The sequence below is a fragment of the Pezoporus occidentalis genome, unplaced genomic scaffold, assembly GCF_034315485.1.
Source record: "Pezoporus occidentalis ecotype Australia unplaced genomic scaffold, CSIRO_AGI_Poc_V1 ctg13, whole genome shotgun sequence".
NCBI classification, from domain to species: domain Eukaryota; kingdom Metazoa; phylum Chordata; class Aves; order Psittaciformes; family Psittacidae; genus Pezoporus; species Pezoporus occidentalis.
The window spans coordinates 74,453-100,901 of NW_026913103.1; the positions used below are offsets into that span (position 1 = coordinate 74,453).

The 26,449-nt window shown below is 38.8% G+C and overlaps 1 protein-coding gene across 1 annotated transcript in view; it reads right to left on the reverse strand.

Annotated features, from left to right (window-relative positions):
• Positions 1–26,449, reverse strand: part of LOC134158324 (protein eyes shut homolog) — a gene marked incomplete at its 3' end in the record, with an annotated part of 365,244 nt that overhangs the window by 53,899 nt on the left and 284,896 nt on the right. The window contains exon 22 of the mRNA XM_062608120.1: positions 2,296–2,555. Within this exon, the coding sequence (XP_062464104.1) occupies positions 2,296–2,555 (260 nt within the window). The remainder of the gene's footprint in view (positions 1–2,295; positions 2,556–26,449) is intronic.

Sequence of the window (26,449 nt, forward strand, 5' to 3'; positions counted from 1 at the left end):
TGAATATACCAGCATACAATTGTAGAGATCACAACCTAATTGTGTGGACAACCTAACTTAAACTTACAGTTTAACACTGCTCCATAGTCTACCATATGACAGCCAAGTTTTGCATTACGAATGTTATAATCTGTCTCCTTGCAGGAAGCAAACTTTTACAGCTAGGGTAGACACCTCAAAAGGAAGCTTTACATTTATATTATTTATTGGATTTTAAAAATCTTCAATGCAAAACCACACAACTGTAACTCCCTAACATACACAGAAGAACAAAGATGTGTATCTTTTCTTTATACTACTACTAATCATGACTTCATGAGCTCCCTACCAATTTGCCGTAATAATTCTGTCCTAGGCTAGCATCTTACAAGAAGTTTGATTGTGCCCAATTTGTACTCCATCAGTTTTTGTCCTCTCTGCCCTAGTATGGCATTCCAATCCCAGCTCCCTGTAGTCAGTGGATATTCTCTTTTTCTTCTAAATATGTACCACAGTCAGTAGCATGATTTGTGGCCCTATTTTACCCACCTCACATATGGTTTTGTAAAGATAATCTTTAGAATATGGTAAGCACAGCTACTTTTTGTGACTCTTGCTAAATCAGACCCATACCTTCTAATAACTGGACTGGTAACTACTGGCAAGTTATTTAACCACATGCCATTTGTTACCAAGTCTGATATCTTGGAGTAATCTAGCTCTGTCAGTGTGACTGCTGTTTGTAATCAGATCTGTAATTGTGGCAGGTTTACTGGGAGAAAAAGGGAGGCACATGGCAGATAAAAATAGGAGAATGAAAGAAAAAAAAGACAACTGTAGAAATAATTTCAATAAATCGCTTTCAATTAAATTTCTGTATTTTACTGCCTCTCCTTTTTTTGATAAGAGTCCTGAATAAGTGGCTCTATTTTTCCTAGCATGAATGATTAACTCATTTCATGAATTATGCCTTTTACACCTTTGCAATACTGAAGTATTTTCCACTTTACAAGATTTGTTAGCAGTGCATGTTACTGGTTCACATAACTCGCCTGCTAGTTGCCTGAAGATTCCTAGCTGCAAGCTTCAAGAATACTTGAAGATTCCACTAAATTTCTCTAAGAATCTTGACTGCAAGTTTTTTGGATTCTTGATACTGTGCACAAAAATGTTTTGAAAAGAAGACTTTTTGTAAGAATGTTGAGAAAAGACTTAAGTACATGTCTCTCTACAGATCATTTCTGTAAAATGTTTCAAAATCACTATATTGTATTAGAAGGTGTTTTTAAAAAGCAGCTTTTCTCCAAGTGGCTTCATTAAGCAACGTGCATACCTCCCCAGAGACCATTTTTTTAACTCAGCAACTTGTGGTAACCTTTACCGTAATAGTAAAAAACCTGAGCTATAAGCATTACTGACTTGTATGTATTATCTCTGTATCTTTGAAGCTCAGTAAACAAAAAGTAATACTATTGTGGTATAATACTGCAGTTAACACAGTTAACATATTTACTGTCCTTCGTCCCCAGGACACCCCTACCATTTATAGATATAAAAGTGAGGACTTCAAAATTCTGCCTAAATTGCAGGTTCAATAATTGTACTTTCACTTCTTACATTTTCACTGCAGTTTTCATTTGTTAATGTATTCTTCAAATCCTTTGCAGAATTGCATAGTGATGTTCTGCACAATTAAACTCTTGCTTGATGGAAAAGAACTTGTATATATGAACTATGCACAGTTCTTGTACATCTAGGGAGAGATCATGTCTTTTAAGCCATGGCCCAGGAAATCTGTCAGTACCTGTTGTGACTTAGCTTGTTGTGTATACGGAGAGCAATCCGCTCTGCCCATTAGGCAGAAGATTACTCCCTTGATATGCCAGGCATTCCTGACAGCTCAGCAGGAAAAGGAACCATTTTCAACATGTATAATTTTTTTTACTCTTAAGAATTTGCATATATTTTGTCTATTTCTGCCTTTCTATTCTGTCAATTTTGTATGTCAGGTCTGCTGGCTAGAGGCATGTCTATATGTTGTAACAATTTACACAGACATAATAATTCTGAATGCTGGTATCTAAACAGACATAGATTTAATAAGTACTGTAATATAAGAAATTGATAGTAGGCAAACTGACATCTATCTTAAGTCTTTTACCATAACTGATAAGCCTGCTGCAATTAATGAAGGTTTGATTTGCTTTGATAGGTAATACATGGTCTCTTTCCCTAAAGACAGCATTAAATTCAAATCATTGCAATTTTTCTGCAGAACAGCAGACAACTGAAAAGAGTAACTACACCAGTTCTTACCTGTTTTGCAAATGCACACTGGATTTCCATTGGCTTGTGCCAAGCAGGTTGAATTGTTTATGCATGGATTGTAAGGCAGCTCACAGGGACTGAAGCGCTGATGGCAGAAGTTACCAGTATAAAATGGAGGACAAATGCATACAAACTGTCCCTGCTTAACAGATTCATAACAGGTGGCTCCATTCAAGCATGGCTCAGAATCACATTCATTTATATCTTCGCTGCAGTCTGGCCCTGTCCATCCTGTTGTACATGTGCACCTGAAAAGAAAAAAAAAAAAGAGATGACATGGTGGCAAAATGGAAATCAGCAACTTAAAGTACTTGGAGCTAATTGAACTATTAAAAAATAAGAAAAAAAACAAACAAACAATATTGTTTTTCTGTGCATAGCTTTTTCTAGACTGCACCGTGAATAAAAGTCACATGCAGGTTCTTCCATAATTTACTGGTGCAAAAGCAAAATTACTTATTCTAAATCACAGGTTTTATCCACTTGGAGAACCACCTAGTTTAGTTAATGCTGACAGAAACACCTGTGAATCTTCTGTAAGATGAAACGCCACCACAAATTATCAAATGTGGAATGCAAATTCCCTTAAGCTTTAGTATTGGAAAGGCATCTTCTCATGTGTAAACTACTAAGTACTTCAGTGTTTGGGATTAAATGAACCAGGTATCATTCAGTATACTTTTAAGAAAGAATGTAGGAGGTCAAAGGCACTATAAATGATAAAAGAATCCCCTTTTCATTATGTCCTTCTTCTTATTTGTATGCTTTTGTGAATACCTGTTACTGACAACACAGAAGAAAACTTGGACCAAAATCTACATCATATCTGATTACAAAGAATCTTATCTCCATGAATTAGATAGATATCTGTCCTGGGTTCAGCAGTAGCAGTCATTTTTCTGATTCTTAGTAGCTGGTGCGGCACTGTGTTTTGACTTTCTGCCTGGGAACAGAGCTGATAACAATGATGTTTTGATCTGGCCAAGGACTTTGTGAGCCTCATGCTCTGCCAGGGAGGAGGGGAAGCCGGGAGAAAGCAGAGACAGGTCACCTGACCCAAACCGACCAAAGAGGTATTCCATACCATGGCACATCATGCCCAGGATGGAATTGGGCGTTACCTGGAAGGGCTAGGACTGCGGGGCTGGACGAGGTATCTGTCGGTGCTCAGTCTGGTGGGCTGGGGAGAGTTATCAGTCGGTGGGTGGTGAGGTGTTGTATTCTCTTCCCTTGTTATTTCCCTTATCATTATTATTATTGGTGGGAGCAGTAGTGATTTGTGTTATACCTTAGTTACTAAACTGTTCTTATCTCAACCCCTGGGAGTTGCATTCTTTTCGATTCTCCTCTCCGTCCCCCCAGGAGTAGGAGGAGAGAAAGAAGGGGGAGAGTGAGTGAGTGAGCTGCCTGACTGGGTTTAAACCACGACAGTATCTGATTTTATTTAGAACATCAATATGATTATAAGATTCTAAAAATTCAAAGGTAACAATTTGGTAATGTTTTCAATGTTTGCAGAGTGTAGCTGCAGTAAAAGAAGGTTCTATGTGCTTTAAAAGATGTATGTTCCTGTTACTTTCTTTGAAGACAGAATGAATTTCAACAGATATTTGCAACTATTTTCCAGGACAACAGATAATACAAAAGATTGATTACACCAGCTCTTGTCTGTTTTGATTGATACTGATTTTAGTCATTAAACCATTCAAATAATGCTTCATAGTTTTAATTTGATAAAAGGAATTGTTCTTAAATAATACACAGGTCATTCAGTGGAGAATCAATCAGATAGCTCTGTAAGGCATGCTTATTACTTATACAATCATAGAATCATAGAACAGTTAGGGTTGGAAAGGACCTTAAGATCATCAAGTTCCACCCTCCCTGCCATGGGCAGGGACACCTCACACTAAACTATGTCACCCAAGGCTCTGTCCAACCTGGCCTTGAACACTGCCAGGGATGGAGCGTTCACAACCTCCCTGGGCAGCCCATTCCAGTGCCTCACCACCCTAACAGGAAAGAATTTCCTCCTTATATCCAATCTAAACTTTCCCTGTTTAAGTTTTAACCCGCTACCCCTTGTCCTATCACTACAGTTCCTAATGAAGAGTTCCTCCCCAGCATCCTTTTATAGGCCCCCTTCCGATACTGGAAGGCTGCTATGAGGTCTCCATGCAGCCTTCTCTTCTCTAGGCTGAACAGCCCCAACTTCCTCAGCCTGTCTTCATACAGGAGGTGCTCCAGTCCCCTGATCATCCTCGTGGACCTCCTCTGGACTTGTTCCAACAGTTCCATGTCTTTTTTATGTTGAGGACACCAGAACTGCACACAATACTCCAGGTGAGGTCTCATGAGAGCAGAGTAGAGGGGCAGGATCACCTCCTTCAACCTGCTGGTCACGCTCCTTTTGATGCAGCCCAGGATACGGTTGGCTTTCTGGGCTGCAAGCGCACACTGCCAGCTCATGTTCATTTTCTCATCAACCAACACCCCCAGGTCCTTCTCCGCAGGGCTGCTTTGAATCTCTTCTCTGCCCAACCTGTAGCTGTGCCTGGGGTTGCTCTGACCCAGGTGTAGGACCTTGCGCTTGGCATTGTTAAACTTCATAAGGCTGGCATTAGCCGACCTTACAAGCGTGTCAAGGTCCCTCTGGGACTTGCCACACTTGGTTCACTTAAAAACACATTGTTTTCTCTGGACTTTCTAATGTTCTGTTTGAAAGCAGTATTACAAAGGAACTTTATCATTTGGAAGTCCTGAGTATTTTAGCAATAAGGAGTCAAAAATTATGTTACTGTATGTTTTTCATGGACAGAAAAATAGTTTTAACTACCAAAAGGCATTCAGGATTCTTAAAGAAACTATGACAAAAGTCACTTTTCAGGAGTCATTTACCAGTTACAGCACCCCAAACCACATTTTTGGAAATATGGTTACAAACAAATATGTTTGTTTCTCTGTGTTTATGCACAACAAACATGTCTGCTTTTGCTACTTGGTAGTATCAATTCGGTATCTAGAAGCAATACCACTGAACAACACTGAGTAAGAGTGGATACATTACTCAGCACTTTGTTTCGTTTTCTTTTTAGTAAGCCTATAAAAATATGAGCCTCTATTATAAATTAAGGATTTCTGAATCACCGACACTGGACATAGTAGAATAGTCTGTTCTAATAGAGCAGAACAAGTATTTTAGGTGTTAATTGTTTTAAGGATGCTTATTTTTTTCTTGAATATATTTATGAAGTTCTGAAGAAATTACTAAAAGTAAACCATGTGGTGCCTTGTCTATGCTCCATCTGTAGCTTGGAAAGCTCATTACATGGCGAGCCTTTCACTGCATATTAGAAGAATGGGGTTTGGTTCTTAAGTTTTCTAACTGTTACAGGTGTAACTGAGGTGCAAAAGAGTAAACATAAAACACATTCTATTCCTTTCTTTTCCCTAATGAATTTCATAACTGCCTTCAAGTTATCAAAACTATTCTATATGGCCACAGGGAGCATTAGGTCAGATGGAGATCACTGAAACACAGAAGTTTATTTGTACTAGCCAGATTCATGACAGCTACCAGCTGACACAATAACATTTCATTGTACTCTGTATTATCAAGAAGCTGTTGGTGCTCTCATTGAATGTGAAAAAATACATAGAAATGTCTATCGCAAGGCCCACTTTTAAGAGTCAAGACAACATTTTGCCTTAATGACAACTGTTATTTAAACAAGGCAGGGAGGTGTTAGGAGTATTAAAAGAATATACAGCAGGGTTTTTTAACTGTGGATTATCGATTAACTTACTATAGTTGATATTCTTGTAGATTATCTGATCAAAAGGCAAAAATCCAAACAGTCTTTTTCAAAATGACCAGTTTACTCACTACATTAGAAAAAAAAAGTCATCTACGCTTTCATGAGACCACATAATATATGTAATACAGTATTTGCTGTTCTTTTATCAACTTGCAAACTCAGATAAAAAGATCTAATAGTGGTAGCAAAATACCATTAAAGTTTTCATATACCTTCTAAAGACAAAAATCTAAATATAGCAGATGTTTTATATGTAACTTTGTGTTTATTCCTAAATCATTTAGACATATAAACTTTTTTTGAACGCTCAACACACATACAGGTCAGCTTTCATAAATATTATGTTCCAACGAACAAAAGCAGAAAGTAATGAAAATATACAATGTAAAGTATATGCATGGATTTGCATTTTACTTCCTGTTTAAATATTAAAGTCTAAAATTACAAGTTACAGTCATGAATGATACTCAGAAAAACTAGTATTAACGTTGTAAGCTTATCTATCTCTACATGAGTTTTTTGGTTCTCACCTGCTTGAAAATTCCCTTTTTATTTCTCACATTGAAGTGAAACCTTGAGGTTTACCTAGTCCCCCCCTGGTCAAGTCCTTGAGGCCTACCTAGCCCCCCTGGTCAAAACAAGGTCAGCTAGAGGTTTCTCAGGCTTGTGTCTTTGATACTTCAAGTATCTCCACATATGGAGACTCCACAAACTCTCTGGGCAGCTTATTTCTGCTCCTGACCTCCCTCACACTAAAAAAAGAAAAAAAAGTATTTTCTTATCTTAAAGTCGACTTCAATGTATTTTAGCTTTTGTCCACTGCCTCTGGTCCTGTCACTGGATACCACTGAGAAGAGTCTGCCTCCACCTTTTTCACTCATTTCCATCAGTTATTTAGACGCATTAGCAAGAGCTGCCCTGAGCCTAAGCCATTTTATTTCAGGATGCCAACCAGAACGGGAATCCACCCTGAATTTTAAGAGTTCTAAAGTTATTTTCTTTCTACTTAGTTCAGCTAGGACACCTGGAAAAAAGCCAAAGCTTGACAAAAGCAGTAACACAGATGATTATACCAGCACAGAACAAATTTCAGAAGGAGCCCTTTTTGGCCTTCAGACATCTTACAGCAGAAAAGCAAAAAATAAACTGGTCTTTTCAGTCTATATTTGTATTTTGCACTAATTTTTCAGAAAATATCAGTCAAGGAACTTGCTTTTGCCACAGATACAGGTGTTTCTACAGAAAAAAAAAACAAAAACAAAACAGTAAGGTTCAAGATGCAGCAGAACTGTTGTTTTTTTTTTTTCCATAGTGTTTTAGTCAAAGCAACAGGAATCCTAAACTGAACCCTCAGATACACTGTGACCATCATTCACCTGCCTCATTATTTGACAGGATCTTGATGAGAAATTTCAAGATGTTCAATGAAGTGTAGGTTAGCCTATTAGCTATATAATACATGCAACAATGGTCCATTCTACAGTAAGAGTCTATGTTGTCTAGTGCATTTAATCAAATCAGCTAACAGCCTGAAAAAACACAGTGCTCAGTAACAGATTCATTTCTGGTAAGCTAGAGGTTATTGGACCATCTGAAGCAGTAAAATGAGAGCTTGCTTTCAATACATGCACAGCTTTAAATTTAGAGCACCAACACATATCACAAAGCTCTAAAGACATACACTTCCAGTCACCATAGAGGCTTCAAATATTCATTTTTCTCTTTCCTCTTTCCTCCCACAAAACCTTTGTTCTCTGAAAAGCTTAAAGCCCTCTTTGTTCCTCAAGCAGCTCTCTGACCCATCTTACATACTTCACCATCTTTCACCTTCAAAAGTTGTATGATGAGTTTATCTCTGATGCTGTTCTGGTGCTACTAGTTCTCCACTCTCATATGTCACTACTAGATTTTTCTCAGATTTCCACCCATGTCTCTCCTCATCTCATCATCATGACTGAGAAGATCATAGAACAGATCCTCCTGCAAGTTACGTGGAAACATTTGGAAGGTAAGGAGGTGATCAGAGATAGCCAACATGGCTTCATCACGGACAAATCATGCCTGACTAATCCAGCACCCATGGAGTGACTGCATTAGCAGACAAGTGAAGAGCTACTATCTACCTTTACTTCTGTAAAGCCTTTGATATGGTTGCACAGAACACTTGCTGCAAAACTGGAGGGATACAGGTCTGATGGATGGACTATTAGATAGGTAAGTAACTGGCTGGATGGCTGTGTCCAGAGTTTATAGATAATGTCTCAATGCTCAAATGGAGATCAGTAACACATGATGATTTGTTTCTGTGATTCTGTGATTTTATGACTTTGACACTGCTGCAACAAGGCCGCCAGCTGTGGGCTGACCTGGCAGTGCAGCAGCTTAGCCTCACTAGCTTAAGCCTTGTGCTGGGGCCAGAGACTGCTGACAGGGCCCGTGCTCCACCTTCAGCTCTGGAAGTGACCCCTCTAGGAGGGGGTAACCCCCCTGCCTGCAGTCACTGCTTGACAAATCATAGCCCTTTGTGTTTTCGGACTGGGGGCCACAGCTAGGCTGCAGCTGGAAGCTCAAGAGAAGTGCGCTGTGACAGTGAAATGCCCAAGACATAGGATGAAACTAATTGCTCAATCTGTTCCGCATGGCAAAAGTAGTATTAGTTTTTATTCTGCTCTTTTTTTTGCATACTTTTAACTTGGGACATATACAGTAATTTTTATAAACACTAGCAATGGGATAGACCTTTTAAATGACTGAGGCAAAGCCATAAAGGATAGTAATGGCAAAGACTAAAATTGTTACTTCTTTTATTGCTGTGGTTAAGAAGGCAGGACCAGATAAATCCTGAAATAAAAATGCTGTGTTATAAACTTACTCATTCATTGCCCTTCTCTGACATGTACCAGGAAACTTTTGGTTAATGTGAATAACAGAAAGATCTTTTCTACACCAGTGCTCTCTACTTCAGGCTCCTGAACTGAACCATACAGTTCAGTGCAGGTGTACAACCAATCCCCAAGGTCCACCTAACCGTTGTAGGAATGCCTGGCACTGTGAAAATTTTAACACAATGATATACTCAAAGGGTATCCTCTAATTCAGTGTCCTGGTTTCATCTGGGATAAAGTTATTTTTCTCCCCAGTAGCTGGTGCGGTGCAGTACTGTGTTTTCGCTTTAGCCTGAGAACAATGCTGATAGTACACCAGTGTTTTAGCTGTTGCTCAGTAGCACTTACCCTGATCAAGGACTTTTCAGTCTCTCATCCTCTGCCAGTGAGGATGGGCATGGGAAGCTGGGAGGAAGCAGAGGCAGAATACCTGATCCAAACTAGCCAAAGGGGTATTCCATACCACAGCATGTCATGCCCATTATATCATCAACTGGGGGGAGTTACCCAGAAGGGACCTGTCACTGCTCAGGTCAGGCTGGGTATTGGTCAGTGAATGGTGAGCAATTGTACTGTGCATCATTTGTATTTTCTGAGCTTTTATTTCCTCTCTTGTTGTTTCCTATTGTTGGTATTCTTTCTATTACCACTATATTTTACTTTATTTTAGTTATTAAACTGTTCTTATCTCAACCTGTGGGTTTTACATTCTTTAGGTTCTCCTCCCCATCCTGCCTGGCAAGAAAGAAAGGGGGCAGCTGAGTGAACAGCTGTGTCGTACTTAGTTGCCAGCTGGGTTTAAACCACAACATTTAGTTTCATTCCAGTTTGTGTGTGTATGATCATTCAACACTGCAAGCCAAGCAATTGGGTACATCTAGGATATACACTTTACTTCAAAAATCTAATCACATTCTGAACTAAAACTCACCCTGGAGTATGCTCCATTTCCTCTAGATAACTGAGGGGTCTGGCCTTCAGAAACATTGCAGAGCACACTAGTTAGGAACCAACCGTGCAATTCTGACAACTGAAAGTTTGTACATTACGAGTTAAGCCACTCTGAAGGTGCTGTTTTTTCAGTGAAGTAAGCTACTTAGTTCAGATCTCAGATGAGCTGAATGAATCCTTCTGGAAGGAATCTATCGATTTACTTGTCTTCCTTGGCTATAAAGGAAACCAAGAAGGTAGGCTTATGAATTTCTCTGTCAGATATGCAGAGAAATATCTAGACTAAGCCACTTTCCTCAAATTTGAAAATATTATTATTTAACAATCTAAGTAATTAAGTCAAATTTGAAAATCCAATTCAATGGGTTGTTTTGTGTTTTTTTTTAAACTATGCTATTTTTCCCAATCTGACATGCTATGAATCCCTGATATTTCAGAGGCAGCTATATTCTTTTACTAAAAAGGTAGTCTATGAGTGAAAATTTTGCATTAATTTCTCATAGAAATTAAGAAGAAAGCTGGAAATATTTCTTAAGGCTGAAAACAGAAGTGGATATTGACCCCATTAAAGAAAAAGGATTCAGAAGGTACATTTCTGGAAAGATAAAGATTACTTTTCTGCTAATATAAGTAAAGATAAGTGTGTTTTTTTGTGTGTTCGATGCATAGAGAAAAGCTTTCAAGGGCTTAGGTAGTTTTCATTCCCTTTCAATTAAATTCCTTCAGCCTTATAATACTTGTCCCTTTTCTTATTTTTTAGGATGGTTTTTCTCTATTCTGTATACTTTTGCTCCCATAACTCCCTGCTCACATTCTTCATTTCTACAATAACTAAAATTTATTCCTAATATTATGTGCAATTCAGGGACATAGCACAAAGAAAAAAATGTTTAACAAATAGACAAAGTTGCATTTGCTTGTTTTCCAGGTATTTCTTCCTTAATTCTCTATGTGAAGCAATGAGTTCACATGACAGGCTCCATCAGACAGCAAGCTATATTTCAGCTTCTACTTTAAGCTCTATTTCAGATGCAGTGCTCTCATTCTGTTTTCAGAAAAATAATTCTATATCTTACAGAAAGTATTCTCAGCTTTCAACTCCTAATTTTTTATTGCAGCTTTTCTTCTTTTTCCATTTTCCTGAACCGGAAAATACAACACAGTTTGGTATCAACAGTCTTACTCATAGACCATGACCACGTAGAAAACAAATGGTAAAGTACCTTTCCATCAGTCTTACCTCCTGAAACTTCTATTTTAGAGGCAGCAGGAATTAATTAAAAATTACAAACAAACAAACAAAAAATTATGGAATATTATTTTACTTTTGTTTCACAGTTTTGGCTGTTATCTAGGCTATTAGATAATACCCACATGCTAGATAATTACTACTCTACCATGTTCAAGATTTTTAACACATATTCTAAAAAGATTTAAAGAATACAAAGTCAAGTCATCCCTTAACAAAACAGGAACTTCCTTCTCCTAAATTCCCCAAGTTATATATGAAGGTTATCACAGTCATGTGAAAATTTTAAAATGCAGTTTAACAAGTCAGCACACAAAGCAGTGTAAAGAGAAAGATCTGTCTAAATCTGTGTTCAGTGCATAAAATGATTTTCTGAGTAGCAGCGTTCATTTCTTGAATTACTGCAGACCCCCATATAGGCTATCCATGCATTCTGGCATGTGAAGCTGCTCTTAAACAAGTAACATCATCTATTAAGTAAATGTGTTTTATACTTCTTTCTGTTCTTGACAAAATGCAAAGGGGAAAGGACACACATTCTTTTTTATCTTACTACCTGTTGTCACTAACATCAAAAGCCACATTGTTTGCCTATGTGTCTTTCATCCCACACTAGAACAACAACAATCAGTACAACAGCAACAAGGTAACTCAAGACTCCATCCAGCAATCTGAGGGAAAATACTTAATTTGCATCTTTTTTAACATGCAGCACTTCTCCAAAGATTGGATATGCCAGAGAGCAAAACATTCATTTGTGAAAACACGGCATCAGTAAATCAATACTATAGTGAACAGGAAGTAAAGAATCTACCTCCAGGATCTTAGATGGTATGGATTCACTTTGGTAGAGAAAAGAGAAGTATTATTCATTCTTTCAAGAATCAGAGGGAATCAGTTGTTATACAGTGTCCAAGAAGCTGATGTTACATAAAGTTAATCTGTTAACTGATTTACTCAACATCTGAGCTCTATCTGGAAGACTCCTGAACAAAAGGCTTCCATCTCCCTAGTTACCTTTTGCTTGTGCTCCTCTATCTTAATTTAATACCAGTCCTTAATGACAAATCTGGTAGTGGGTTTACTGTTGCACCTGTGGAAACTAACACCTGGTACTATTTCCCCTTGAAAATCTCTTCCTCTCTACTAGATTTCAGTGCAAAGGTCCTACTTGGTATGAAAATAAGCACAATACTGTTTTTCAGTTTGTATTGCTCTGGTATTCTCTGAGAGTTACAGGTAACTCTTGCCATGTTTTAGTACACTGATTTTGAGATAAATCCTCTTTGAGCTCAAAAATCTGAAAGGAAGATGAATCCTGCACTGAAGAAAATAAAAGCTATCATGTACAAGCAGTTAACAGCCCCTGCAGGAAAGATGTTTGTTAATTTGGAGAGTTTAGCAATGCAACTGTAGTTCGTCAACTGACCTCAAAGCTCTTCACCTACCATACAGAGATGGCACTGATTATGGAGAAGAAAAATGAACTCTTCAGGTAGAGTGCTAACAAATCTGCTCCAGGCAGAGTAAAGGAGATCTTTCCTGGTCTGTTCCTTGCACCACAGGCAACAACAGAAGACCAAGTAAAGGAAATTACAACCGCTAATCTTTATTAGCAGTAATTAATACAGCAGCATGAACTGGTAGATTGCATGCTGCAACTCTGAATTTTTTGAAGAATGAGCAATATGAATCTAACCCTGAAGATAGAGCACTTTGATATTTAGAAAAAATACATGAAAAATAACTGAACTTAATACACACCAATTCAGAAGTTTATGCAAATGACCTCCACATAATGATGACAAAGAAGCATTTCTCTCCCTCATGCTTCTGACCATTTCTGAATTCCACAAACACAATTGTCATTTAAGAAGATATCTTTATCAGCATCTTTCCCCAATGTTCTATGCCCATATTTTAAGCTACTTTCAGGGTTGTCACTTGATCTTTACCTACACTAGCAGTAGTCAATTATATCAAAGTTTATCTGGTGAATCATTTAGAATGTGAACAACTCTCACAATGTTAATTTGAATTTTTTAATAAATATATAAATAAATATAAATTTGAACATTATAAACTCAGATTTTCAAAGAAGCCAGTACAAAGGAAAACTTTTGGATAAGCTACAGTGTGTTTTCATCAATACTGGCAGTTTAGAAAATATTTTAGAAAAAGTTTAAGAAGCAAGGATGCCTCTGGGCTTAAATTTGTTATTACAGTAATAGAAAGAAAAGAAAAAATGTTTTGTGCAAACTGATCTTCATTAATGATTTAATATACTAAATTATAATCTGTTAGAAGTCATCTGAAGATATAAGAAGATTGTAACTTCCAACAAATAACTGAAACTGTAACATTTCATCTTGCCACAAATAAGTTTACCAGAGAGTACCTAACACAGGCCTTGCTTAAGTTTGCCTAGGAAGAATTATTTCATTAAGCCTATGAAATATTTCTAAAGAAGTGCCACAACTTCCAAGCATATAAACAATAGGAAAAGAGCAAAAGTAAGCATTTTTAAGTTCAACTCAGAAAGTATTTCTCAATGTTATTTTAAAAAAAGCCCAAAACAACAAACAACAACAAAAAAAAACAACCAACCAACCAAAAAAAAAACCAAAAAAAAACAAACCAGAATCATAGAATCAGCTAAGCTAGGTTGGAAAAGACCTTTCAGGTCATCAAGTCAAACTGTTACCCCAGGATTGCCAAGTTCACCACTAAACCACGTCACCAAGGGCCTCATCTACTTGTTTTCTGAACATTTCCAGGGACAGTGATTCCACCACTTCCCTGGGAAGCTTGTGTATATATGTGTGTGTGTATGCTGCTCAAATACTGCAGTCACAAGATGAGGTAGGTATTTCCCTACTACAGACTGTTACAAAACAAAATTCAACTTGGCATGTCTTTGCAACCAGCATTTCAAAAATAGCTTTGTCCTTAGAAAGATATCGTTCTGATTAAAGCTATAAAAGCCATCAACAAAAAAAGATTTTCAATTGGTCTCCAAGAGTCACTTATGGTTTTATCTACCCTTGCTACTCTAATATAAAGAATCAAACTTTTGACTATGGCTGTCTTACTGGGTTACTTCAATAGACCAAACCTATGAAAATTTTATGACTGCCCCTTCCCAATAGGGAATGAATAAGCCTAAGAGACATACACAGCAACACTTATGAATGCTCACAGAGGGATGTGACTTTCAAATTTGTGCTCCTTTTTCTCTATTTGTGACCTCCAAAAGATAAAGGCCTCCTATTATAACTGTGATAATAATTTTTTTTTTACACATCCAAACTGGCTTTTGATGGAAGCAAATATGATAATTATAGATCCTGCATTATGCAGTCTGCTTGCTATTGCTGAACAGCAAGCACTGCTTTATAGAGGATGTCTAACAATGTACTATCTGTAATAGCTGTCTAAATAAACTTCCCTATAATACTTCTATTTAACAGAACACAACAGTTTAAATCCCAGACATACGTAGAAAAACTATTAACTAAAATTCCATTACCCATAGAAAATAGTGGTGAGAAAAACTATGTTGATTTTCTAATTACGTATTGTATACACTTTACAATGCTAGAAGCATTCCATGTAATTTGTATATTTGTACATATATTTCATATATAAGCAATCATTTCAAAGATGCATCTGCTTTAGCTGAATAACTCATACTTTTTGAAATGTTTTCTAAACATAAAATTCTACTCTTCCTCAAAACCAGTTTTGTAGTTGCTAGCACAATCTTTTAAAAAATATATGGTTTTTAAAAAGAAAAGTCTTCTATTTTTTTTTTTAACATGTCTTAATTGGAAGACCAAAACAAAACAGAACTCTATTTTTATTCCATTAGATATAGGTCACATTCTGCCAGTTTCACAAATACTAGATTTTACACTATTAATAGTCTTGCAGAATTCTTCTTCATATGTTATCTTCATCACCCCAGTAACCTAACAATGGTAATATCATCTACTCATTTAAGGTATGTGAGCACCACTGATGAGATAAATAGTATTTCACTACTGAACTGCTTGACATAACTAAAATGTATTCAATTACACTACAACTAAATACATAGTCAGGATTAATTTTCTCCCTATCATCTCCCAAAACAGAGAAAATGCTGCCTGCGAAGTAGTCTTGCTGGTTGTTCTTAGGCAAATTGTGACTGCTATTGTTTGCTTCAAAAAAAAATGCCTCAAACTGAAGATGAAACCTTGCTTTTGTTTTGGCTGGAATGTTATTTCAGTGTGAAATACACACAGGTAACATTTTGGCATTAAAACTGAGACAATTAATTTACAAAAATTTTGACCCTTAACCACTTTAGAATTGCTCTAAGAGGGTAGGTAAAACCTATGAAACTGACGAAATCTGTTTAAACAAGTGAAATGTAGGTTTCGCTAATGATTTTTTAAATCAAGTGAAAAAAAAATACAGATTTTAAAGTAAAGAGAATGTCCTGTCCTTTTATGTGGAACTGTTTATTACCCATTCTCCATGGTTCAACAGGATATAATGTCAGCAGCAATGCCCATAATCCTTTCTAAATTTTGTTCCTTTGTGCATCTTTTAGACACTGCTGATGCATGAAATATCTAAACTGCAGCTAACAATGACAGATGGTTTTCCCATTCATTTCTAATCAGCCATTTTTAAAGTGTCAGCTCCATTTTTTGCTTGTTTGTGTGTTTGTTTAAACCTCCTATTTTACTAAGATTTCCAGAATTAAAAAAGTGAATATGCTTTTAGGGAACTGTTAATGATGGGAAAAAAAAACAAGCAAAATGGAGTCTATTATGAATCATCAGCAACAGAAATATTGTAACAGATTTGGATTAAAAATAATGAGTTAGTGATGTCTGTCTTGAAAGCCTTTTCAGCTGTTCTTCACTTCATTGCCTATCTTATTTCTATTGATTGTAGTTTTAATTCTTACACACACAGCCCCTGCAAAAAATACTTAGTGGTGGCAGCATTTTTGTTATTGCCCAGAACTGTAGCTACATAAGACACACCGTTGAATTCCAATTTTAATATCATTGCTATATAACATGATGGGAACTTCCATCAGGTTCTGACAGGCAGAAAAATACCAAATATTAGAAGTTACATACTCACTTTGAGGTAACCAAAATAGGTCATGACAAAATAAATAAATAAAAAATAATAAATCAAACAATGCTACCTGTTGTCATTTGAATTGAAGGCAATAGGGCACATTTTGTTCTATTTTTATTTATTAGACCAAAGCTCATCATGATCACCAGCTTCCTCTCTCTCACACACTTCTCCTTAAGATTTATTCACTCTTTCATTCAGCACTTTACCTCATATACCTGCCTTCTAATGCACCACCATCTTATCTTCAACCCACAACAAGAATACTCGGAGATGGTCCCAACAGTTTTTCCAATCTTCTGCTTCCTTCACCTCAATGCGTTTACTAAATTCTGAATTAGTTGAACAGTTCCATTTTTGAAATGCAACTCCTTACAGCTTTCTAACCCACTTTTGGCAAACTCCTGCAGAGTCAATTCTTCCATCTCTGCAAAAATACTTTACTAGTGCTATTTTTAATCTTTCTTCACTGCTAGATGCAAATTAATTTTGTATTTTTTACATACACCAGAGTACTGAATTCACCTGTCCATACACACTTCATACTGCTTAGTGTGTGCTTGCTCAGTTTTAAAACTGGTCCTTGCAGATTTCTCCTTTGGCTCTCACTCGTATTACCTTTCCAATTGTATGTGTCCACTTCTCTGTACATTTTCTCTTCAGCAATGACCTTAAAGTCAGGGAGCTTAGGTCTGAGTAAATATAAGAGGTACCTAAGGCTTTTCCTCAGAAAGGAAAGGGTACTCAGTTTGCTCATTCTCCACATCCAGGCACTGCAGGAATAAGAATTGATACGACTTACTATTTCTCTATCAATTCCATTACAAATTATGCCAAATGAAGTGGAAGTTTACATTCATGTTTTTTTTTCTGCATTCTCACTTCAGCCGCCAAAGGAGAAATTAAATACAACAGAAGCACAGCTTTTTTAGCTTTTTTTTTATATTTGTCTTTTAAATGTTTCCATGCAAATCTCATGACCAGAAACTGTTGTATTAATATCACCAATTTTATGTTTATAGTCCACTATTATTTTATTACTCCTAACTATAATAATTATATGGAAAATAAATATCTTAGGTTTTGGGCATATACGAAACTTGCTATCTAAAAATGTCAGAAACCCAAAATATATACTTGAGCTGAAAAACTGAAAATATAAAATTGTATGCATTTTATATACATTAAACATAGGAGTAGGCCAAAGCTAAAGGAGATTTGAAGTGCAGAGTAACTGGTGCATATGTTCATGTACAGTTTTCCTCAATTATACTATCAATATCGTCTACTTAGACCCAAACTTTGAAGGATTTATGCATATAGACAGAAAAGAAAATCTGATGGCTACAGAAATAAATAGAAAGGCAAAACATCACTGAGGTTGGAAGGGACCTCGGGAGATCACCTAGTTCAATGCTTCTGCTCACAGCAGCTCAACTACAGCAGGCTGCCCAGGATTTTGTCCAGTTGTGTTTTGGCTGTCTCCAAGGAGGAGACTCCACAATCTTTCTGAGCAATTGTTCCAGGGTTCAATCACCCTAACAGAAAAAAAAAAAAAAAAAAAAAATCTCATATTTAAATGGACTTCCATGTATTTCAGTCTGTGCCTATTGCCTCTTGTCCTTTAAATGGGCACCTCTGAGAAGAGTCTGGTTGTCTTCTTTACCTGTGCCTTCTCCTTGTCTCACTGCCCCCTTCCCCATTATGAGACTCTTTGATCTTTCTCAGCCTTCCCTTCTCCAGGCTAAATAGTCCCAGCTCTTTCTTCCTTATTTATCTTGTGGGTACATCACCACTGACTGACCATCTGGTCTTTGTGCCTGGCAATGCAGTCAGTTTTATCTACGATAATAGTGTCTAAAGTCAAGAAAACAACACCCACAGCTCTCCCATCATCTATCAAGCCAGTCAACTCATTGAATGCTATTATCAGGCATAATTTTCTTTTCATAAACCTATGCTCTGCATCACCTTCTTTTCCATCACATGTGTGGAAATGGTTTCAAGGATTATTTGCTCCATCACCTTCCCAGGCACGAGAGTGTGGCTGACTGATCCACAGTTTCACAGATTCTCCTTCTTGCCTTTCATGAAGATATCAGCAATATTTTCTATTTCCATCCTTCTTTTTTCTGCAATTTTTCCTCCATTCTCTGACATATTTTCTTTCAGTTTCTGTCTTTCCTCCAATCCTCATGAACCTCTTCCAGTCACCAAGACCTTTTAAAGATAATCAAAAGTGGCCTTGCAAGTTCCCTCAGGACTCATGATACATCCTATCAAGATCCTGCAGCAGAGAGTCTTCCAGTACACTCACTCGTTACCTCTCAGTGCTGCCTCATGGTTCAGGTTCAGCTGAACCAGCTGGAAAGAGCTTCTGGCCACTTTGCTACCAGCTTGCTGAATCAACTCTGTAGTTGCAGAGGCTCCTGCATGTAGGACAGGAGCCCTCATTGCGCTGTCCATATCAGTCTTCCAGCCCTCATCATCACTGGAGTCTCCACTTACAAGCTTCCTAAGCACAGACATTTGCTGGTCCTCTTTCACTATGGTTAGGAGTTTAGGTTCTTGTATCTAGAGAGTCTTGGAGAATATAATACTGTTCTCATCATCTCTCAAGCTTCGCAGTCTGATTACTGCGTCCTGCAGCTCATTTACTCAGCAGCACTGATCCTTCTCCAGCACACAAGTACTTCCTGCAGTCAAGGAGAGTGTAACCTCTGGTCCTAAGCTCAGCAAGTATCCCTAGACATATCTGCAGCACCATGCATGCAGAACTACCTTCCCCCTGAGGACCTCAATCCAGTTTGAGGTCTCTAATATGCTGAGGTAGTTGCTGCTCTAGCTGCTACAGAATAGTGCCCTGCAGCACCTCACCTAAGTACATAGTGTCCTCAATAGCTTCTGGCCCCCTTCAACACTAGTGCCTGTGTTGGCTGTGCTCTAGGCTTAGCAGTCACATACTCTTTCCAGCATTTGCTGAAAGGATGCTGGACTGTCCCTAATGAGAAGTCAGCTGGAAATAAACAGCTCAAAGTTTCCATCAATCAAGATCAATCAAGAAAAGCTGACAACAAAGCTTGTGGGAAACTGCTACAGCTTGCTAGCAGTCACAGCCTCCTGTAGCTATCCCTTCACAGGAGCAGCAGGCACCCTGAAGCTCCTCAAAGAGTTCACAGCAGTCCTCTGATGACCCCGGAAACAGTTTCCAGAAAATCAGCCCAGACACTGATGTGCAAACTGCTTCATCTGTTAGCTTTCCCTGTTAGCTGTGCTTATATACTTAACATTATTTACACTGAAAGTGTTTAACTGCCCTACAGCACTGATAAATTTGGATAACTTTTGTATCACATTTCAGGCACTCTCAAAGCTATGCCTCGGGTACCTCATTATTTTAGAAACTGTTTTGTACTCCCTTCCTTTAACCTGTGAGTTGATCAGATGATTATTTTCATGTCTTTTTGTGTGTCTGTAATGGAAAGATATTCTAAAATATTTATTTAAAATATGCCACACAATGATTGCATATACCAGGAGGACTAATTCTACTGGTCAGGAAGGAAAACTTGATGATCTGTTTGGGGTGGAGGAGGTATTTTCCAGGTACTTATTGTGCATCCTTTTAAATTTTATGTTTCATTGGGATTTTGAACAAAAATGTAATAGTCCTTTCAGAAAACTGTTCATGTCCAAAATATGCCCTAAGGGGCACAGAATGTCAGCAACTTTTAAGTAAATGCTACTGAGATGGTACAGCACTATTTTGTTGTTTGCCTCAGGCAACAAAAACCCTAAAGCTGAATTCACACACTTCAGCATAACAAGCAGCATTCTACACATTTCTGGTTCTTAACAGTGTTACCAGAGACAAAATTATAAAACACTTCTTATCTTTGGAGGGAGCACTTGCTGTTGCTTTCACAAATTCCTTTAGATAATTCATTAGTAAATCTCCTGACTATCCATATGAATTCTTTAAAGATGATTTTCAGTAAGAGGTGAATACTTAACTTGGTAGTAAGATGAAAATAACCCAACAAGTCAGTACTAAAGATAAGTCAGAAGTACAATCAATAAATGTTTCAGGAAATATCTCTGCTGCAAGAGAGGAAGAGCTGGCCAAAGAACCCTGAAGAAATGCCAGCTAAGAAGCCAGATGCTTTAAAAAAAAATGTTCCAGATTTTGGCATCTGGGACCATTAAAAGCCAAGCTGATCCCCATCTGTGGGAAAAGCTGTTTATTGCTTCTGGGGGAGAAAAAGCAAGAAAGAGTATAGAAGTAAAGTAGTTTAAAGGAGTGCCAGTAAAAACAGAAGGCAGACTGAACTCAACATTCAAATTATATCACAATTTTCTTTTGAATTCCATGATAATTTAAAAGCCATTCATTTAGAAGTAAATGTATCTTAAAAATATACTGCATAAATATGCATGCTTTTACTCATGGATCTTTCAGATATTCACCCATCCCTAATTTCCAAATCACCAGGTTATAAAACTTAGCAAAGAACAATTCTTGCATCATTCAGAGAAAACAGAGAGGCTGACTTTAATTGCGCTTTCCTAAAGCACAGATAAACTGTGCAAATCCTCCCCAGGTGTGGGAAAAAAAGAGCAAAACTGTATGCTTCTTTTCTGTAACAGTGCAGAAGGATGGCCAGGAGACCTCCTTGGATGGAAAAGGAGCTGCTGAGGAAAATTCAAATGAAAAAAGAGGCTTATAAAAGGTGGAAGCAAGGACAGGCAGCCTGGGAAGAGTACAGGGATGTTGTCCGGAAAGCTAAGGACCGGGTTAGGAAAGCTAAGGTCCAGTTAGAATTAAACTTAGCTAGGGATGCTAAGGATAACAGGAAGGGATTCTATAGGTATGTAGTGAATGAAAAACAGACTAGGGACAATGTAGGCCCCCTCTGGAAGCTCTCAGGAGAACTGGCTACACAGTATTTGGAGAAGGCTGAGGTTCTCAATGACTTCTTTGCCTCAGTCTTCACTGGCAAAGGCTCTGACCAAACCACCCGTGTCTTGGAAGGCGGACGCAGGGACTGTGAGAATGAAGACCTTGTGCCCACTGGAGGAGAGGATCTGGTTTGAGACCATCTTAAAAACCTGAACGTACACAAGTCCATGGGACCTGATGAAATCCATCCACGGGTCCTGAAGGAGCTGGCGAATGAAGTTGCTAAGCCACTGTCCATCATATTTGAAAAATCATGGCAGTCAGGTGAAGTTCCTGATGACTGGAAAAAGGGAAATATAACCCACATTTTCAAGAAGGGGAAAATGGATGACCCAGGGAATTACAGACCAGTCAGTCTCACCTCTGTGCCTGGCAAAATCTTGGAGCAGATTCCCCTGGAAGACATGCCAAGGCACATGAAAAACAACAAGGTGCTTAGTGACAGCCAGCATGGCTTCACTAAGGGGAAATCCTGCCTGACCAATTTGGTGGCCTCCTATGATGGGCCTAAAGAAATGATGGACAGGGGTAGAGCAGTTGATGTCATCTACCTGGACTTGTGCAAAGCGTTCGACACTGTCCCACTCGACATCCTTGTCTCTAAATTGGAGAGATATCAATTCGATGGATAGACCACTCAGTGGATAAAGAACTGGCTGGATGGCACCATGCAAAGAGTTCTGGTCAACAGCTCAATGTCCAGCTGGAGACAAGTAACAAGTGGTGTCTCTCAGAGATTGGTGTTGGGACCTGTCTTGTTTAACATTTTTGCTGGTGACATGGACAGTGGGATTGAGTGCACCCTCAGCAAGTTTGCCAATGACACCAATCTGTGTGGTTTGGTTGATAACACTGGAGGGAAGGAATGTCATCCAGAGGGACCTTGACACTCTTGTGAGGTGGGCTGATGCCAACCTCATGAAGTTTAACCATGCCAAGTGCAAGGTCCTATGCCTGGGTCGGAGCAATCCCAGGCACAGCTACAGGTTGGGCAAAGAAGAGATTCAGAGCAGCCCTGCGGAGAAGGACCTGGGGGTGCTGGTCGATGAGGAAATGAACGTGAGCCGGCTTCAGTGTGTGCTTGCAGCCCAGAAAGCCAACCGTATCCTGGGCTGCATCAAAAGGAGCGTGACCAGCAGGGAGAAGGAGGTGATCCTGCCCCTCTACTCTGCTCTTGTGAGACCTCACCTGCAGTATTGTGTGTAGTTCTGGTCTCCTCAACATAAAAAGGACATGGAACTGTTGGGACAAGTCCAGAGGAGGTCCACGAGGATGATCAGGGGACTGGAGCACCTCCCGTATCAAGATACGCTGAGAAAGTTGGGGCTATTCAGCCTGGAGAAGAGAAGGCTGCACGGAGACCTCATAGCAGCCTTCCAGTATCTGAAGGGGGCTATAGGGATGCTGGGGAGGGAGTCTTCATGAGGGACTGCAGTGACAGGACAAGGGGTAATGGGTTAAAACTAAAACAGGGGAAGTTTAGATTGGATATAAGGAGGAAGTTCTTTACTGTAAGGGTGGTGAGGCACTCTAATGTGTTGCCCAGGGAGGTTGCGAATGCTCCGTCCCTGGCAGTGTTCAAGACCAGGTTGGACGAAGCCTTGGGTGACATGGTTTAGTGTGAGGTGTCCCTGCCCACGGCAGGGGGGTTGGAACTAGATGATCTTAAGTTCCTTTCCAACCCTAACTATTCTATATAATTAAGGATTATGGTATGCCTAACACTGAATACATTCTAATGACATAAGACTAGTCCTTTTTCAAGAACTCAGCACATGTAGATGACAGTTACACTAATGAAAAACTGTTTTTTTATTCTGAAAAGGAGATATGGCTTCAAATGCTAAGAAGCAAAGAGGGGAGCTACAGGGCAAGGCGTATTTGGGAATTGACTGTGAAAATAACAGGAAAGAGATGAAATAAGTCCAACTCTGGTTGACAGTATAGTTACCCAAATTGTCAGCTAGCATAAATTATTATCTAAGTAAGGACAAAGAAAGGTGATTGGGGCATAGTTACTAATTGAAGAAGTGCTGCTAAGGAAGACTAACACAGTCTGAAATGACTCAAAAGACCTTCTACTCTAACCACAATTCAGAGTCTAAAGGGAGATAGGAAAACTAGGGCCTCTTACAGGACAGGATAAGCAACAAAGAGTTTAAATAAAGAGCATTTAAACAGATGTTTTTGCACATTATCAGTAATTTCTCAAAAGTGCTTAAGGAACTTAAGCCTCATATTTAAAGGTGACATTGGCATTTACCAAGTTTTGTCATTTGTCTTTGCAGAAGTTATTGTGAAAGAGGTGTTTTAGAGTCACCTCTGAAAAGAAAAAGCTAGCTCCTAGAATTAGAGTCATACAAAAACAGCTACAATTTTTTACTGGGTACCCTTGTGTAAACAGTCATAATGTTAGACAAAAATAATATCTGTATCATATGTACCCAAAGAAAAGGACCACTGCACCCAAAAACCAGATGCTTAGAAGCAGGCTAAAGGAACTGTACGTAATACTTGTTCCAGAAGTAAGCATGCTAAAATAGCATAACTAGAAAAAAAGAGTATTTCACAATTCTGTAACACCACTTACAGAATTTTGTAACACAACTAGGCTTAAATATGTAAATATTATCTGTAATTGTGAAAAGGCAAATGAAGACCTGTGATAGCTGCACAAAGTGTAAGAAAACATGTGCCAGAATTAAAATTTAGAGGATAAGAACGCCCAAGCAGGAAAGATGTCTGTCTCTGCAACAGTAAGTAAGTGAAACAAGAAGTGGTCCCTTCTTTTTATTCAAAAAGTAAGATCTCAAGGGCATATAAGATCACGGTTTTCTTTCAGAGAGGAGGCATGAAGCATAAAACATTGATGACCAGTGAGGAAAGTTAGGGAAGGTAGACAAACCATTGTGGCTCCTGCTTCTGTCACTGAAGAACTCTTGGACTCGCTACCTTGACCTCAGCAGTTAAGAGCCATCAACAGTCACAGCTAGCAGTGCTAACTAAACAAGCATCAGTTCCACAGCATGGCAAGATTATATAAACATGATAAATATACATATATAAATAGAAATAATGTTATTTTTAAAGTTAATAATTGTAAGGACTAATGGTGTTATACACGCAATGATAATGATGAACAGCAATTAAGAATTACAGTATCACAGTATCACAGTATGTTAGAGATTGGAAGGAAGATCATCTGGTCCAATCCCCCTGCCGGAGCAGGAACACCTAGATAATGTTACACAGGAATGTGTCCAGGCGGGTTTTGAATGTCTCCAGGGAAGGAGACTCCACAACCTCCCTGAGCAGCCTGTTCCAGTGTTCCGTCACCCTCACTGAGAAGAAGTTTCTTCTCAAGTTTAAGTGGAACCTCTTGTGTTCCAGTTTGTACCCATTACCCCTTGTCCTATCATTGTTTGCCACTGAGTAGAGCCTGGCTCCATCCTCGTGACACTCCCCCTTTATATATTTATATATACTAATAAGGTCACCCCTCAGTCTCCTCTTCTCCAAACTATAGAGACCCAGCTCCCTCAGTCTTTCCTCATAAGGGAGATGCTCCACTCCCTTAATCATCTTAGTTGCCCTGCCCTGGACTCTCTCCAGCAGGTCCCTGTCCTTCTTGAACTGAAGGGCCCAGAACTGGACACAATATTCCACGTGCGGTCTCACCAGGGCAGAGTAGAGGGGAAGGAGGACCTCTCTCGACCTACTAACCACCGCCCTTCTAATACACCCCAGGATGCCATTGGCCTTCTTGGCCACAAGGGCACAGCGTTGGCTCATGGTCATCCTGTCGTCCACTAGGACCCCCAGGTCCCTCTCCCCTACACTGCTCTCTAACAGGTCGTTTCCCAACCTATACTGGAACCTGGGGTTGTTCCTGCCCAGATGCAGGACTCTACACTTTCCCTTGTTATACTTCATCAAGTTATTCCCTGCTCAACTCTCCAGCCTGTCCAGGTCTCGCTGGATGGCAGCACAGCCTTCTGGCGTGTCAGCCACTCCTCCCAGCTTAGTGTCATCAGCAAACTTGCTGATAGTACACTCAATTCCTTCATCTAAATCATTGATGAATATATTAAATAATACTGGTCCCAGTACTGACCCTTGAGGCACTCCACTGGTTACAGGCCTCCAACTAGACTCAGTCCCATAGACTACAACTCTCTGGCTTCTCTCCTTCAGCCAGTTCACAGTCCACCTCACTACCTGATCATCCAGACCACGCTTCCTCAATTTAGCTGTGAGGATGCTGTGGGAGACTGTGTCAAGTGCTTTGCTGAAGTCAAGGTAGACCACATCCACCGCTCTGCCATCATCCATCCACCGTGTTATTTCCTCATAAAAGGCTAAGAGATTGGTCAAACATGATTTCCCCTTGGTGAAGCCATGTTGACTGCCCCTCATAACCCTCTTATCCTTGATATGCCTTAAGATGGCACTAAGGATAAGGTGTTCCATCACTTTCCCAGGGATGGAGGTGAGGCTGACCGGTCTATAGTTACCCGGGTAACCCTTGTCAATGTGTAGTGTTAATGCAGATTAGCAATCCAGTAGAGTAATTCTGAAGTTTGGAAGTTGCATAGTTTGACAGTCTTTTTAAATACTCCCATCAGAGAGATCATCCATTTCCCAACTAATACATTTTTCTACATATTAATTTACAACAAACTTATATTTAACTAAGTTACAATGAAAAGAATGTATATAGTAAAGTCAGTGTGTCGAGATTTTGGATAGAGCTCTGGTGCTAAGGACCATTAGACTGACTGACACAGTCAGCATGAGTCCCAGTCAGTGAATCAAGATACTGTAAGGATAACTATTGTCTAATATATTTACTTTTTTAAAAAAGGAAAATGCTAGAAAAGAACCATTAAAGAGGAAAAAGGATAAACTACAGGTATAAAAACAGAACTGGACTTCAGTTTCCACAGAGATTGTAAAATGGTATCTTATTCAGCCACTGACAAAGGATAACTTTTCTTAAGTAAACACTAAACCTGTTATAAAGACTACAAGATCAACAGATGGCATAACGAAATGTACTTCAGAAAGTACAATTTTCTGATTAGTGTAGAGAAGTCCACTGATACGTTATAAAAAGAAAAGCAGCAACAACGCATCA